Source organism: Sciurus carolinensis, chromosome 14 (genome assembly GCF_902686445.1).
Source record: "Sciurus carolinensis chromosome 14, mSciCar1.2, whole genome shotgun sequence".
NCBI lineage: Eukaryota > Metazoa > Chordata > Mammalia > Rodentia > Sciuridae > Sciurus > Sciurus carolinensis.
This window is the reverse complement of record NC_062226.1, coordinates 6,140,824-6,157,262: the sequence shown is the minus strand read 5'-3', so window position 1 is coordinate 6,157,262 and position 16,439 is coordinate 6,140,824. Positions and strand designations below refer to the sequence as shown.

The 16,439-nt window shown below is 59.6% G+C and overlaps 1 protein-coding gene across 1 annotated transcript; it reads right to left on the bottom strand.

The window, feature by feature from the left end:
• Positions 1-77: 77 nt before the first annotated feature.
• On the bottom strand, positions 78-5,269 carry Asb6 (ankyrin repeat and SOCS box containing 6). Its single transcript, XM_047524063.1, has 6 exons — positions 5,011-5,269; positions 3,516-3,697; positions 2,480-2,586; positions 2,277-2,385; positions 1,717-1,803; positions 78-1,600 (listed from the first exon to the last, which is right to left on the bottom strand). The coding sequence occupies exons 1-6, from the start codon at positions 5,121-5,123 to the stop codon at positions 933-935; spliced, it is 1,266 nt and encodes a 421-aa protein (XP_047380019.1). The 5' UTR covers positions 5,124-5,269; the 3' UTR covers positions 78-932.
• Positions 5,270-16,439: the final 11,170 nt, after the last annotated feature.

The following is a 16,439-nucleotide window of genomic DNA, read 5'->3' as shown; positions in this document are numbered from 1 at the left end:
CCCCTTCCTCCTTACTGGCTGTTGTGGATCCTTTGCCCTGAGTAAGGAGGAAAGAGCCAGAATGTTACACAGGACCCTCAAGGCCAGGAGCATCAGTTTAATTTTATAATATAAACATATCAGCTTATTCCCAAAGGTATTTACACAGCTCCTGATGACAATGTGACCTGGAAGTGACCTTGAGAGATCAGTGCTGGGTAGGGCAGGTGGCACCAGTCTTGGCTCCCAGCAAATTGATCACAAATCAGACCCTTGAAAGGGGCTTTTCCTGGCTTTGTACTCATGATTGCTTCTGGCAAAAGGCATGGTCCTTGAGACCCTGGGTTTGGCACAAGTAGAGCACAGCCCTGGTACCCTGGTGGGCAGGGCAACAGGTGACCCAGACCCTAGGTGGGAAAGCTGTCAAGGGTCAGCCACAAGAGTCAGCAGGGCAGGCCTCATCACCAGGAAGGCCAGCCTGTGGTGGCCTTCGGTGCCTTCTCCCCCAGCTTGCCAAAAGCACTTGTGGAGACAGATCTGGATGAAGAGGCACGGATGGGGTCTCAGCTGGGCAGCAGCCACGGCTTCCCTCTAGAAGGTTCTAGTTATGCCTCTACCCAGGACAAAGCAGGGGCTGCCTAGGCTTAGTGCTGCCCGGCTTTTGCAGATACCCTGGCTCCTCTCTGGTGCAAGGGGCAGGAACTCAACCCATCTACACGACTGATCTGTGTGGAGTGGTCTGAAACTGGGGTGGCGGTGGGGGAGGGTGCTGCCAGAAAGAAGTGCAGCAGTGTCTCTACCACTGGCCTGGTCACAGCTGTGTGCCTCGTGCTCAGTACGGTCAAGCCTTACATTCCAGATCAAAGGACCCTCCCCTGAGGTCATCACAGGTGCCAGGTCTACAAGCAGGTGGGTTTAAGTTGTCCGAACCCTGTCCCCTAGTCTAGCACCTATCAGCTGTCATCCTCCTCTGTGCCACTGTGCTCGCTGAGGAGGTACCACTTCAGCCTGTCGGGCAGAGGCAGAGCTTTGACCTTCACATCCACAGGCCACGGCTGGAGGTAGAGCCGGATGTACACACGACACAGATGCTTGAGGGGTGGTGGGTAGCTCTCCAGCTGCCTCAAAGAGAAGTGCAGGGCCTGGATCTTTTCTGCCAGGCTGCCCACTGGGTGGATATCAAAGTTCTGGGGCAGCTGGAGCCTCTGCGAGTTGGTCACCATGAGGTCCAGGACAGTCTCAGCTTTGCGCAGAAGGTCCACGTGACTTTCATCTTCCGCACAGCCCGGGTGGGAACAGAGCCTCTCGAAGATGATGTGGAAGCCAGACCAGCAGGACGCACCGTGCAGGGAGCAGTTATAAGCGGCCCCAGACTCCAGCAGGAAGCGCAGGAGCGGGAAGTGCAGCTTGAAGCTCTTGAGGCAGATGTGCATGAGGGACTCGTGGGCCGGGCACTCGCTGGGGTCAGCCCCGTGGGCCAGCAGCAGCTGTGTGACTTGGAAGCAGAACTGGTTGATCATCTGGGCCTCCTCTTTGTCCCCGCCCACGGTCTCACCAAGCAGGAAGATGATATAGGTGAACACGGTGTCCCCATCTTTGGTGGTGGCCTTGACATCTGCCCCTGGAAGAGCCATCAGAATAAAAGGTGAGAGGAGGCCTGCAGCGTCCCCAGGCGGGCCTGAAGGGTCGGGGACACAGGCAGGAGAGAGGCCGCGCTTGGAGCCTGGGCGAGCTCACCTCCTTCCAGCAGGAGCCGGATGTTGTCCGTGTTGTGGACCTGCACCCCGTCGCTGCTGGCTAAAGCATGCAGCAGAGCAGTCTTCCCTAGGAGGGGAGGAGGAAGGGGGTCAGGGCAGCCCCCTGAGGGGCAGAGGGAACACTAAGCCTCGGAGAACTTTGGAAGGACTTACCAGGGCTGAGGGGACAGGCTTCTGGCACCTTTTCTACCTACACAAGTCTGGGAGCAGAAACGCCAGGAGATACAGGGGTTTTCTGCACCCCAGGCAATTGTCTGAGGTAAAGTGGGCCTCTCCCCACAGCAAGCCACCATCCCCAAAGCTGATGCACAGTCCCATCTCCTGTAGTTGGGCCTCAGGGTGGCAAGGGGACAGTGACTGCACTGCCTCTCGAAAGCCTCTGGACGAGGTGAGTCAGCAGAACCCAGCCGAGCTCCAGCAGGTGTGCCGCAGCCAGGGCTGGCACCCAGCCAGCACACCAGACCACCCTCCCGGCTCATCTGGCTTCCCTCCCAAGGTGCCCAGGGCCCGGGTGTCTGGCTCTCCTTCGGAGGCACCCACCGTGTCTGTCAGCTGCATTGACATCTGCTCCTAGGTCCAGGAGGCGCTGCAGGCAGGGCAGGCGCTCGGGCTCCTCACTGGCCAGATCCAAGGGGCTGCTCTCGTGGATCTGAGCCAAGACAGCACCAGCTGGGTTGGCGTGGGGCCTGGGGCTGCTCTGGGACCCTCGTGCATCCCCCTAGGGAGGCTGGGCTGGCTCTTACCCGGTCCCTGCGGTTGATGTCAGCGCCGTGGCGCACCAGCAGCTCCACCACATCAGGCTGGTTCCGCAGGACAGCAATGTGCAGGGCCGTGTAGTAGGTGACAGGGTCTGACGGTGCAGAGAGAGTCAGTCCTGCATCAGCACATTCTCACAGGGCCCAGGGCCTGGCCGCAGGGCCCAGCTCCAGCACTCCCACCAGAAGCCTCGGGGCTGGGCCCCTGTCAACATTGCCCTCAACAGACACTAGAGGGTCCCGGGGGACATTCTAATGGGCCCGCTACTTAGCCTGTTTGGGCCTTAGTTTCCTCTTCTACACAATGGGGCCATAAAACGGCCTCTCCTCACAGGACTGCTGGCGAGTCATGGAGTGGCTGCCCCTCTGCTCAAGCCTGGCCATGGAGCATATTCTTGGGACCTGGTCAGTACCCAAAGGACTTCACACCAGACCCTCCTTCCTCAGCAAGCCCAGCAGCCTCTGAGCTGTCATCCAGCAGCAAGGGGCGACATGCCTGGCCACATCCTGGGTCAGCACAGACCTGCACTTGCTGTCCAGGCAGCCCTGCCCTCTCCTGACTCAGCTGCCTCAGGGGAAAGCCACAGAGCCCAGGAGAACAGTCCCATCACCACCCTCCCTTCTGCTTATCAGCCAGAAGCTGGGCCCGCTGAGACTGACACCCAGTTGGCTTACCTGTCCTCCCCCCATGGCACAAGCAAACAGCACAGCTCAGAGTGAGTGGCAGAAAATCACCCTCCCTGAGCTCTGGGCGCAGTGCCAGCAGCCACATTTTCACACTGATGGAAGCAGGATTGATCTGGGAGCTGGGCAGGTTTGCTAAATCAATCATGGTAGAAGCAGCAGCACTACACCGGCTGGGAGCAGAGGGGACAGAGCTGTTTGACAGCTACCCAACAGGGGCTTCCCTGGCCTGTGTCACCCGAGAAATAAATGAGGGAAGTAGCTCCTAAGAAAATAAAAGCAGAGGCAGAGGCCTGAGGAGGCCCCTGTCCACCCCGGGCTCCTCTGGGCTCCAGCTGACCTTCGAAGTTGAGGTTTGCGCCATTCCTCAGGAGAACATCAGCTGCCCGAGTCAGCCCCAGCTCTGCCATCTTCAGCAGGGCATTGCTCACGCCTTCCTGGTAGAACGGAGAGCGGGCCTTCTTCTCCAGCAGCTCGGTGAGAACCAGGATTCGGCTCTCCTCGCTGGCGGCATAACTGGGCCTGGGGCAGCGAGGCAGGCCAGCTGAGACCCGGAGCCATGTGGGAGGTGGGTGCCCTGCTCTAACTAGCCATGAAAACAGACCCTGACTGTGGGGCAGGAAGTCTCTCTTGGGAGGTCTGAAGTGGAGGGGAGCCGGCCTGACTGCAGCAGCTCCTCCCCCACAGAACCTCTGCCCCTGCCTCCAGTCGCACTGGCACTCCAAGTGCTCCCGGAGCTGCAGGACGCCACCACAGCTGGCCAGAGTGGGCCCAGCCCTTTCCCCTCCCACCCAGCTGTCCCAAGAACAAGCACACACAGACCCTCCAACCCAGCCCAACCCAGCCAACCCCGCCGCCCGCCGCCCTCTGCCCTCCCTGGCCAGCACTATTAAGAGCTGTCTTGGCTTTCCCTGAAAGCGCAGGCACAGGGACAGCTCCGCGCCCTTGCACACAGCTCTGACAATGTCCCAAACTCCTTTACAAGCTGCCACCTCCTCGGGTGAGGCCTCTCTTCTCCACCATGCTCCACTGGCCCTTCCCCTGGTTACACCCATCTGCATCCCTTCAAACTGACAGGCGCAGGATTCTCTCATCCCTTGGCTTCGCACATGGGGACTGAAGGCTGGGGCTCCTCGACAGGCCCCACATACTTCGCTGCACTGCCCTGCCCAGCACCACCTCCGAATTCGGGAAACACCCTGCACTGCGTTTTCAAAGACAGCCTCCCAGCGAACAGACCAAGAGTGTCCCAGCTCTCACCAAAGGACCTGCCCACACTGAAGATGACAACCTGTTCGAAATGCCAACGGACCAGCCCCGGGTCCACACGCGGGCCCCTTTTCTCTGCTCTCCTCCACTACATTCTGCACCCCACGCAAATGCTTATGCCTGTCAGCCTCTCTGCTGCAGCAGCTCACCCTAGTGCCTAGCACAGAGCGGCAGAGCGTACTGCCCACTCTCGCCACAGCGCATTCCGCTCAGGCTCACCGAGAGGCCGGTCGCCTGCAGAAAAAGCACACTCAGCCACTAAAAGCTCCTCTTCGCGCCGCTCTGGGGGAAGAACTGAGGCCCTCACGGACTCCACCCTGCTTCCCTGCACGGGTGGGGCGCTGAGGCGGAGGCCCGCCGCCTCCCTACCCGGGTCCTGGCTGCCCTCCCGGCGCTGCCCGTGAGCACCCTCGGCCCCGCACGGGCAGACCAGGGCTCGGCGCGCAGGAGCTCGCGCTCCCAGCACGCAACCGCGGCTTCCGCCGAGGCCCTGCATCTGCACCGGGGGACAGAGCCGGCTCGTGGTGACCTAGTGGACGCAGCCCCGGGTCGTCGCAGCGCCTCACCCGTCCAGGGGCTCCTGCCGCTCGGGGTCCTGGATGCCCAAGGCGCCCAGGATGGCGTCCACCAGCGGCTGGTACTCGAAGATGATCCTGCGGAAGCCGTGCAGGAAAGGCATCTCGGCGGCGGGGCGCGCGGCCCGGCTCCTCTTCGCGAGGCCGAGGCGCCAGCTGGGCGTGACAGAGCGGCCGCGGGTCCCGCCGGGCTGAACTGGTCCGCACTCCGCGCCCGGCCGAGTCCACCGCCCAGGTTGCTCCTCCGCGCCGGAAGTGATTGGGTCACTCACTTCCGGCCCGCGCCCGCCCCGGGAAGCGCGCGGTCACAGCGCCCCCTGCGGGCTCGGAGGACCGCGGCGCGTCGGGGAGCACGACCTGGCGCGGACCCTCCGGGGCTGCGCGGGGCCGAGCCAGCCGATCCGAGCCCGCCGCGGGCCCGCCTTCCCGCCCGCCGGCCCCGCCCGGCCCGCCTGCCATCCCTCCCGCGGCCGCTGGGCGCCGTCAGAGTTCCGGCCGCCGCGCCCCGCCCGCCTGGGGTCGCGCCTCCCCCGGGCGGCGGCACCCCGAGCGGAGCGGGAGGACCGCCCTCCCGCGCGCCCCTCAGGCGCAGGGCACAGGTGGCCGAGCCGGCTGCTGCCTTTCCCGCTTTCCCCGTGAAGCACTCAGTGACCTTCCTCTCCTCGTCTGTAGCGGGGATGGTCGCGCCCGCCCAGGGGCCCCCGCAGGTGTCGGGCGAGTGGAGTCCTCTGCAACCCGGAGCCCCAAGGCCGAAGCCCCCCGGGAAGGGTGCAAGCGACCCCGTGCTCCCCCCCTCCCACGCCTGGCGCACGAGTTGCCCAGCCCAGCAAACAGCGATAAGGCGCCTTTCAAAACAGCCGGATTATCTCACGGTGCACACGAGACATGGACAGAGCGAGGCCCTCCGCACGGAGGGAGACTTCGAAGCGCGCCCCAGCCCCGGGGATCCGTCGGGGTAGAGGATGCAGCAGGGGCTGGCAGTTGCTCGATACTATTATTGTTACCGACTGCGCAGATCGAACAAGCTAGGGAAGCCCCTCAGGCCGTCCAGGGCCTCGTTCTGCCTCCCGCTTCACCGCATAAAGTGTCAGGAAGGACGAGTGTGGGCTGCAGCCGGGTTAGGACCCAGTAACGCCATGCCAACTTGGGCCACCCAAAGGCAACGGTGGGTCACAGTGGCACCCAGGGCACGTCTGCCTTTGTTCCTTGCCCCGGGAAGAAATGGTTCCTCCCCGAGTGACGCAGGGACATCTTGCTCACACAGAAATGGAAGTTTCCAGCTTGTCTTGTAAAATTCGAAGGCCTGAGTTCCCAGGTGGCCATAGTAAGCACCAGGGAGGCACATCCGCTCCGTGTCCCGGATTTCCCACGCACTGTCTTAGGGGTTGAGATAAATACCCGCCCATGCTTTAAGGGTGGAGGGCCTCTGTATGGCAAGTTCCTGAATGGCGCAGCCCCTGCAGCCGGCCCAGGCCCTCTCATTTGATCCAGGGTTGCTGGCTGCATCACACAGTGAGAGGACTGAGGCCTGGCCTGGCCTGACCTGCCCAAGGCCACATGGCAGGAAATGGAAGAGGTCCCTCCGGGAAAGGTCTGAAGCAGAGCTCAGGGGAAACCTGGCACAGGCCCTGCCTCTCCCTAGTTTCCTAGATTGCTGCAATAGAGTATTGTGTCCCTCAGGGGGATTGGCTCCAGGACCCTCAAGGATACCAAACTGGCAGAAGGCGGGGTGGTATTTGCACATGAGCTCTGGGCATCCTCCCACACACTCCAACCACCCCTGAAGCAATGTAACACCATGCCAGCGCTTCCGGTGTCTCTTTTAGGGATAATAACATACAAAACGTCGTGCACGTTTGGTACAGAGACAATTGTTTGATTTTCAGTTTTTGAGGTGCGGCCTCACTATGCTGCCTGGGCTGGCCTCTACTCTGGGGCTCCAGCACTGCTCCGGCCTGGGCCTCTCGGGGAGCTGAGACTGCAGGTGCTCACTGCTGCAGCCCGCTCACGGAGGAAGTCTTTCCCTCTAAACATGTTCAACATGCAACTGGTCAAAACCATGGGCGCAGAACCCACAGATCCATCAGCCCGGTGCAGGACAAGCCTGCTGGCTGCAGACAGCAGAAACATGTCCTCTCGCAGTGCTGAGCACAAACATCCGACCTCAGGGTGTGGCAGGGTCACGTTTCCTCCAGAGAAGGCCTGTGGCTGGGGTCAGCGTCACTGTGGCCCCTGCCTCTGTCCGTCCACATGGCCTGCGTCTCTGTCTCCATTCAAACTGCTTCTCCTCTCAAAATGACACCGGCCACTGGGTTTGGGCCCACCCTAACCCTGCACGACCTCACCTTAATTTGATTCCACCTGAAAGAAACTCTTTTTCCAAATAAGGTCACTTTCCAGGTACCCAGGCTAGGCCAGCACCCGCACAGTCACACCACTCTGATGGTCATCCTGGCATGGCCCTCTGGTCTCTGGGCCTCAGTTCCCTCCCTGTAACTTAATACCATCCAGCTCTTAGTCCTGGAACCAAGGAAGAGCTCCTTGATGTCCCTGAGGGGCTCTGCTGACAGCGAGGGGCGAAGGGGTGACAACCAGAGGAACAATCACAAGAGCTGGCTTCTACTGATGGGGCCTGTTCTACGTGCCAGGGACTGTGCCAAACACTCTCCACACTGGTCTCATTAAGTCCTAGGCCACAGTACATCTCACTTCACAGACAAGGAAACCGAGCTCTGAGAGGTCGGGCACTTGCCCAACCCATAGCTAGGCAGCAACTCCAACCTAGTCTGCAACCCAGTCTGCAGTCGGACCTCCGGGGCTCAAGTGTCCCTGACGCTCCTCTGTCTCTGCCCTGCAGAGGATCTGGCATGCAGGAGGGAGGAGCTGACCTCTGTCCTTGGGAGCCCGGCCTCACCGCCTGCCCGTCATTTAGGCTCCTATCCTTAGAAAGCTCGGTGCCCCTTGACCTCCCCCTGTCAGCAAGGGCAGCCTTGCTTCCTCCATCTGCGTCCCATTAAGGCTCTGTCACTCAGGGCCTGATTCAGCTGTGACCCTTCCCTCTCCTTTCCTTGCTAGAGTCCCTCACTGCCTGGCCAACCCAGCCGCTTCCTGCCACCCAGCTCCAGGGTTCCTCAGCTGGATGGGGGTCTTGAACACAACACCCAAAGCTCAGACCTGGTGGGGTGTGGGCCTGCCTCCTCCCCAGGGAGTAACTCTGACTATTCAACCAACAGGGGGAGGTAACCGTAATATATAAAGAACTGTCAAAAATCAATAAGAAGGTAAAAAAATAATTAGAAACATAGGCAAAGGACACAAACAGGTGAGTCAAAGGATCAAAAAAACTATCAGCAAACAAGAGAGGTGATCAGCTTCCCTAGCAGCCCAACAACAACCTTAATGGGTCACAGACAGGACTGCCAAACCTGAGACCCCTCTGCAGGCACTGGAGGAAGCAGATTGCCAAGTAGGAGGTACTGTATGAGCCCATGAGGAAGGTGCGCCTGGGCAGGGATCATTCTTGGAGGCTGAGATGTCCATGCTGGGTGTTTCTGGAACCCAGGAACTTTTGTTTCCCCATGGCATATTTTCTACCTATTTTCAAATGCGTGCGTCCTACCTGGGACTCGGAACCCCACTTCGCGGAGGCTGAGAATCGGCCCTGACATCCTGCCCAGTTGACCGTGAACTCGGGGGTGGGGTCCAGGTGTGTCCAGGTGTGTCTCCCTCTGGTGGCCGCTCTGCCCTGGGCTCTCCCAGCCTGGCTGGGCGCAGCTCCCTTCCGCCCCCAGCGGCGGGGAGAGGAACGGTCACTGGCAACAAGGGCCGCCCTTGCCTGGGGGCGCCAGTGTCCCCAGCGTTAGTTTAGAAGCTCAACACCCCTCAGGTCACTGACTCGTCGTGACACCCTGGAATTAAGGAGCAGCAGGACCGGTGTGAAGGCCCAGGAGACCGGGACTCCGAGGGCCCCCTGCGCTGAGCCTGGGCGCCTCGGGCTGCCCTGGCCGCCCCCTCGGGCCACTCCCGCCTGGCCCATGGCTGGACTCTGGCCCCGCTCTCTCCCTCACGCCTGCGCACACGCACACCCACTCAGCGGGCGGCCCTTCTCTCACACACTCACAAGCACACACGAAGCCCCTGCTGTCCCAGCCAGCCAGCCAGCCGCGGTGGGCCGCTCCAGGGACCCGGTGTCCCCAGTCCCATCCCCGCACCCCTGTGGCAGCTCCCTCCAGGAGGGTGGTCAGCAGACCCCGGAGGTGGGAGAGGGGAGTGGCCCCTCTTTTCTTTCTGTTTTTTTTTTTTTTTTTTTTTTTTGGGGGGGGGGGCGGGGTGGTGCTGGGGATTGAACCCAGGGCCCTGTGCTTGCAAGGCAAGCACTTTACCAACTGAGCTGTCTCCCCAGCCCTCTGGTCCTTCTTTCTTTCAATTTAACTGTCTGCTCATCAGGTGGAAATTGGGGAAACCTAGTCACCACCACAGGCCAGCCCCTAGAAGGACTGGGGACATCAAGACACAGAGTGGCCGGGCTGAGCATCTATCTGCTGAGGACTGAGCCCTGGCCCTCCCTCTGTCCCCTTCTCTGGCCCCAGCCCCGTCCCCTTCCCCATGTCCTGACCCCACCCTGACCTCTGACCCTCATGACCCAGAGTGTCACTGGGAAGGTCCAGCTTGCTTGGCCCTATTTGGCCACAGCCCCCATGCTGGAGGGACAGGGCCCCAATTCATGAGCTTCCTCCATGGGCTGAAGGGAAACAGGCCAGTCGCTGGGGCAGGCGCTGGGTGGCAGCCATTGGGAGGGACGTCCCTGCCCCCCATACTGTTTGCCTGCCTCAGAAGCACCATGGAGCATTTGGGGGAGCCTGATTCCTGCTGAAAGAGCCCCCAGGGCTCTGTGCTCCCAAGGGCTGCCCTGGCCCTCTTCTGCCCACCTACCCTGCTGACCAGAGCCCCAGCTCAGAGGAACCCTGTCACTGATTGACCCAGACGCTGCCCAGTGAGTCATGCTGCTTGGTCAGAACCAGGGGCTCTGAGAGCCACTTACGAGAGCCACCAGGCCCTGGTGGAGCCCCCAACTCGGAGCCTGGGGGCACTACTATGGGACCCCATTCTCTGCCTTCTGCGTGCAGACATCAAAGGCCTCACCTGGCCCCCTGACTCTTCCAGGTGATGTGAGTCCTCAGGGACCCCAGGCCAGGAGAGCACAGGGACAAGGTGCTTGGAGCCCCTTGGCCTCTCATGCTGGGGTGGACAGGTTCTGGGGCCTGGGCTCAGGCCTGGCTGAGATGGGGGCTTGCCTGGATTCCTTCCCACTGCAGAAGTCAGAGGTCCTACTGGGAGCCAAGCAGGCAAGGACTCTGCCCATAATCCCAGTCCTCACTTGAGGAAGCAGCCCAAGGTCACGAACATGTCCTTGACCATCCCCGGGGAGATCTTCAACCCGTGTTTGCTGACCAACCTGCCTCTGCCTCTGCAAGCAGATCCGTGTCACTGAGCCAGGGTCCTGAACCTCTTTAAGCTTCAGTCATCCTGCCACACAAGGTTGGGGAGGGTGCCCAGGAACCCAGCCTGCCCTACCTCTGGCTGGGAAGTGGACCCAGCATCCTGAGTCCAGAGATCTCCCCTTCCCAGAGACCCCTGGGGCACCCAGTTGGCCTCAGTCCCTGGCCAGCCAGCTCCAGACAGATCAGGGGAGGGCTGGCTCAGCACCCTCCAGCCCTGCAGCCCTGCCCAGCAGGCTCTGCCAAGAGCTGGTCAGGACTTGGACCCTTGGGGAACAGGATCCTTTGTGCTCCCTGGGAAGCCCCCGCTCCACCGCCTCCAGCCCTGTTTGGCAAGGCTGACGGCAGGGCAGGAGGAACCCGTCGGCCATCCGTCAGGGAGACAGAGTGGGCCGAAGCGGCTGCTGGGGGGAGCTGGGGAAACCTGATCATTAAGAACCCCTCCTGGCCGTCTGGGGAGCTTAATTAAGTTGCTGGAGCGGCTGAGAGGGGCCACATCTGGAACCAATATGCGGCTTTGATTTTTTCCCCTTCTCTCTCCTTCCCATCTCACTGCCGTAAAGGGGAGCACAGCAGAGCCTTGGAGAGCTGCTTCCTCGGGGACAGAATTCCTGGCAGATGGAGAAGGGGAGAGACGAGACAGAGACCAAAACCAAAAAAGTGAGACTGCGACAGAGACAGAGGGGCAGGGAGGCAGCAATGGTTGGAGACCAGGGCAGGGAAGAGGAGGGCCAGACAGGCGGCTGTGGGGTTCAGGTCCACTGTAGAGGGAGGGAGGATAAGCCCCGGAGGATTCCAGAAATCCGCACACCCAGCCAGAGTCCCTCGGGCACTCAGCCTTTATCAAGCCCCTGTCCTGCTCGGTGAATCTTCCCAACACCCCGGGCAGACTCTGCTGTCCTCCCCCTTTACAGCAGAGGGGAGGACAGGGCACATGATTGGCAGAGCTGGGATTCGAACCCACGCCTGTCTAGACAGTGTCCAGTGTCTAGACATGCGCATGGGTCACTCTGACTGGCGCAATGTCTTCCATGGGACTAGGCTCCACGGAGGGGCAGTGTGGATGGTAGGCCACGAGCTTCCAGAGGGTGCCAGCTGGGCAGTCCGCGGAGGTGGAAGCGGGTCCTACACTGGGCAGGAGTTGTCTGGGAGGGGAGGTGGGAGCAGAGGACCCTCCGTAGGTTATTGCCAGATGTGGATGGATGTTGGCGAGCCTCGATCCCCCAAGGTTGAGCCATCAGACAATGGCCAGGCCTCTCTGTCAGTCAGTTTCTTGCACAGGACCCTGTCCCTGATCTCCAAGGTTACAGGCCCCTCCCAATCCCCAACCTACATGCCCCAAGCAGCTCCCATGCTCCCACCAGCCAGGCTGCAGGATGGGACTCGAGCATGGGAGGCAACACTTGGGGTACCTGGGTACCTCCCTTCCTCCCCTAAAGCCCAGTCTCAGCCCGAGCCACCTACTTCAACGTGGCTTTGGCCCCTGCAGAGACTTTGCTGTGGAGGGGCAGGTGTCAGGAACAGCCTGGGGCCCTGCCCCAACTCCACCCTGGTATAATGGCTGAGTGCAGCCCCTCCAGCTCCACTGGGTCCCCTATGTGACCCCAGCCCAGCCTAGAGCAGGCAGGGGAAGGACCTTGGTGCATATTTATGGACTCCATGTCCCATGACCTTGGTGCATACAGAGCAGTTTAAAAATGCTGCTTGAGCCGGGTGCAGTGGTAATGCCTGTAATCCCTGTGGCTCCAGTGGGGGGCTGAGGCAGGAGGAGCAGGAGCTAAGGCCAGCCTCAGCCACTTAGCGGCGACCAAGCAACTTAGCGAGACCCCGTCTCATAGAAAGGACTGGGGATGTGGCTCAGAGGTTAAGCACTCCTGGGTTCGATCCCCAGGAGCAAAACAAAAAGCAAACAAACACACACAAAAACAAGAATCAACTTGAGCTCCTGGCCTGGAGGGGAAATTGAAGCACAGAGAGGAGAACCAGCCAGAACCAGAGCCAATCAGCCCTGGGGTCAGTGAGGCAGGTGCTCTGGCATCCTGTGCTGCCCTCTGAGGGCTGAACACCCGCGTCCTCCAGGCCCGCTCCAACACCCCTCTCCCACCTCACGCACGGCCCGATCTTCTCGTCCCTGATTCTCCATCGGTGTTGCCCAGTGACCTCTCTGCAGGCCTGCCTGCCCAGTCCCCCGGCCCACTCGAACTGGGGAGGCACGCTACAAAAACGTGTTGATGGAACAACTAAGCCCTGGATTTAGGTGTGGCCCAAGTGGGAGCCACAGGTCAAGAGGGAGAAACAGGGCAGGTCCTGCCTTCCCCCTGCTCCAGGCGCAGGGAGCAGCGATGGCGGAGACGGCAGGCAGCCTGCAGCCAGGGCAGGCCCGTGGGTGTGCTGGGCAGCCCAGCCGCAGTCTGTGTGACCTTGTCCTTACCCATTGGACAGTGCAGATGGGAGGTTAGGGGAGTCCACGTAGCTGGCCCACAGTCGCTGGGTGGTGAGGTGCCCGGGCAGGGACTCAACTCAGATCTGTGTGGGGCGGAGTCATGGGCATAGCCACTGGGCTGTACTTCCTCCTGGGGTGAGGAGGGAGCCCTTCAGGAATCCGGGGAGTCAGGGGGGAGACGGGGTGGGAGAGGTGGAGGACCTGAGCCCAAGGAGACTTCCTAAGATGCAGAAGATCAGATGGGGGAGGGAGTGGAGCCAGTCTGACCACAGGGGCCAGCCTCGGCCAGTAATCCCCAAGGACTGGGGTCCCGGTTGGGGGCCCTGACAAGGTGATGATATACACTTTTTAAATAAATGTATCTCATTAGGCATGCGTTGTCGGATGGGCAAAAAATGAAGCCCTTCCCCAGGCTACCTCCCTCTTCCAAAAAAGAAAAAAAGAAAAAGAAAAAAAAAAAAAAAAGGCGGGGGGGTGGTGGCGGGCAAGGCTCTGCTGAAAAGGAAATTGCATTAATACAGATTGTTTTATTTAAAAAACCTTGACCTCGACTTCAAAAAAAGTCATCAGGCATTCTCCTTCCCAGAGGCCGCCGAGCGATTACGGGAGGCCTGTTCATTTCTCAATGACTTACTGTCCAGGCTGCTGCCCGGGGACCGTGGGAGGGATCGGGTAATTTAAGGTTCCCTGCAGAAAGGTGTGTAAATCTTTGCATGTCTAAGGAAACTTCAGCAGACCACTAAGTCGGAGGCAAGGAAAACTGGAAGAGCCCCCTCCCCGCCGTTTTCCGTTTCTTTTCCCCATTTGGAACTCTGATCTCTTTGATCGTAAAAATGGTCGTATTTCACCCCAAAAATATCAGCAATCAACGAACTAAGGAAGTGGGAGCCCACGGGGAGTTTCGCCGCCGATTAGACCCTTGGTTTAATTGTTTAACGCCTGCCTAGGTCGGGCGGGCTGTGAACACACCCTGCTGGCCAGGGTTCAAGAGCAAGTTATAAATAATAATAACTATATATCCCCAATTAAGCCGCGAGCTGAGCCTGTCCTCCTCCAGGAGCCCCGCCCCTCCCCCGCCTCTGCCGTCTTTGCACACGCCCCCTACCCCGTGCGCACCCGAGGGCCTCCTGGCACCACTCCGCCTCAGCCTCACCGCGGAGTAATCACACCAAGATGTGGCTGGTCTGGGGAGAGCGCGGGCAGGGCCTCAGGGCTCTGGAAGGCTTTGAGCCGGCCCTGGGTCCCCCCGGGCCCCCTTTCAGGGAAGCAAGGGCAGTTTACCAGGAGACATCCCTGGAGCGCCAGTGTGGGTGGGTACCAGGTTGGTGGCGGGGGTCGTCTCTCCTCTGAGCCACCTGTGATAGGAGGGAGTGCTCCACCAAGGGTGGTCCTGGAAGTGGTGTCTGTCCGGGGACCCACCGCCCGCCGTTCAGTAGAGTGCTGGGCTGGAACCGCGGCTGCGCCCACCTGAGCTCAGTTCACTGTGCCACGGCCTCGAGGCCTGACCCACCAGGGTTTATGACCAGATGCTCACCCGGGATGCCCCAGGGTGCGCTCAATCAATCACTGTGGGTGACTCACTGCGGGGCGTGTCCCACGGGTCTGTCTCCCTGGGAAGCCTGCAGCGAGGTGGCCACGCTGCATCTAGAACCTGGCTGTGGGTGCCCGGCCCCACCCACCAGACCCTGCACCAAGGATGTACTCAACAGCAGCTTGTCCTCTGACCCCAGACCCAGATGTCCAAGCCCACTAGGTCCTCAGGAGCCCAGAACCACCTTTGTGCCACCCTGGCATGCATATGGCCCACCAAGCTGGCCAGACATCTCCTGCCAGTTGGGCAGAAGGGATCATGATCACGAGCCATTGCACTGGCCACTGGCTTAGGGTCTAACCACGAATGGAGCCCACCACTTGCCTGCTTCTCCTCTGCAAGGCTCCGGGACACACAGAGACAAAAGTGGGTAGCCCAAAATCACACAGGAAGCCCATGGGGGCTGCCTCCACCAGACCAACCACTGAAGAAGTTCTCTCTGCTACCTGGGCTTTATCAAAGCACCTTTTCACAGCTGGAGTGAGGCTTGCTGAATATTTTTCACAGCTGGTCTTGTGTTAGCATTTTTCTTTACTTGGATCATTTTGTTTAATTCTCACAATGTCCCTTAGACGCAGGTGCTATTATTTCCTCCAACTTACATGGCTAGTTTATACAAAAGATTTAAAACAAAAACAGGAAAACAAAGATCCATATGGAAGGAGAAAGCGAAGTTAATGCATTGACTTGCCCTCTGAACAGAGGTACTGTGATTATGTCCTCGCTTTGGCTTGGGGCTTCCTGGTAGCCAAGGTGAAAAGAGACGAGCAATGTGTCTCATTATTTGGTTCTTATTTTGAAAGGCTAGTTCTTCAAGAGGAGAAGATAACTTCCTATCCCTAAATTCTCATGGAACACTTTGGCCTTGTGGTTTGGGGGCACAACTTATGGGGACACAAAACTTAATCTCTGAGCCTCACTTTCCCTTCCTTGTGTGAGCGTTGGGAGGCTGGGAGAGAACAGGGAAGCAAAGTGCTAGGTAAACAGCTGTTTCACCGAGTTTCTCAGGGAAAAATGACAAAAAAAATACTTGTTTGGCACGGATGCAGGTTTTTCCCAGCACTGGAGATTGAATCCAGGGCTCCCTGAAAGTCCCCATCCCTGAGCGCTAGCGTCTGCAGTCCCACCACCCCACTCTCTCTCTGCATATTTCCATCCTAGGTAGGACCCAGGGACGCCGAACCCGTGGATCTGGAGGGCTGACCGTGGCTCACCAAGAGCTGTGCGCCCCAGCCTCGGAGCTGACAGAGCCAGAAACCCTGCCCAGCCGACCCAGGGCTCTTCTCACCGGGCAGACAGGCCTGGGAGCCCGCTGTGATCACAGCCTGACACAATATTGACAGAAGGCTGTGATCTGTCACGGTCACGCCTGGTCATGTCTGAGTCACATCTGCCTGTGGCGTTTATGATTCCCCAGACGTGCAGCAGGGACCACAATCTCACCCGGACCCCTGTGTGCCGACCCTGCTCCGCTGCCTCCTTCAGACAGGCTCCTGCGTGTGCCCAGGTGAGCCTGGGCTGCAGGTATCCGTCTGGTCCTTGTCTCTGTCTCTCCATCTGTGGAAGGGGCCTGGGCTTTGAGTGACTGATGGTCATGGGAGGCGAAGGACTAGTAGCTGGTGCTGATAGAACTCAACGCCAAACAGAACTGTTCCAGGAGAGACCATGAACAGACATTTCACCAATAAGAGATGCCAGTGGCCACTACATACCACAGACGCCTTCAGCAATAATTCAAGATATGCAGATTAAAACCCAGAAATGCCTTTTGAAATTTAAGGTGAATGATTCTAGTAGCTCATTCCAGCAAGGAATCAGAGAAGCCTCCAGGAATAGACAGGGACACAACCTTTTTGGAGGCAATATGGAAAAAGTACCCAAAGTCTTA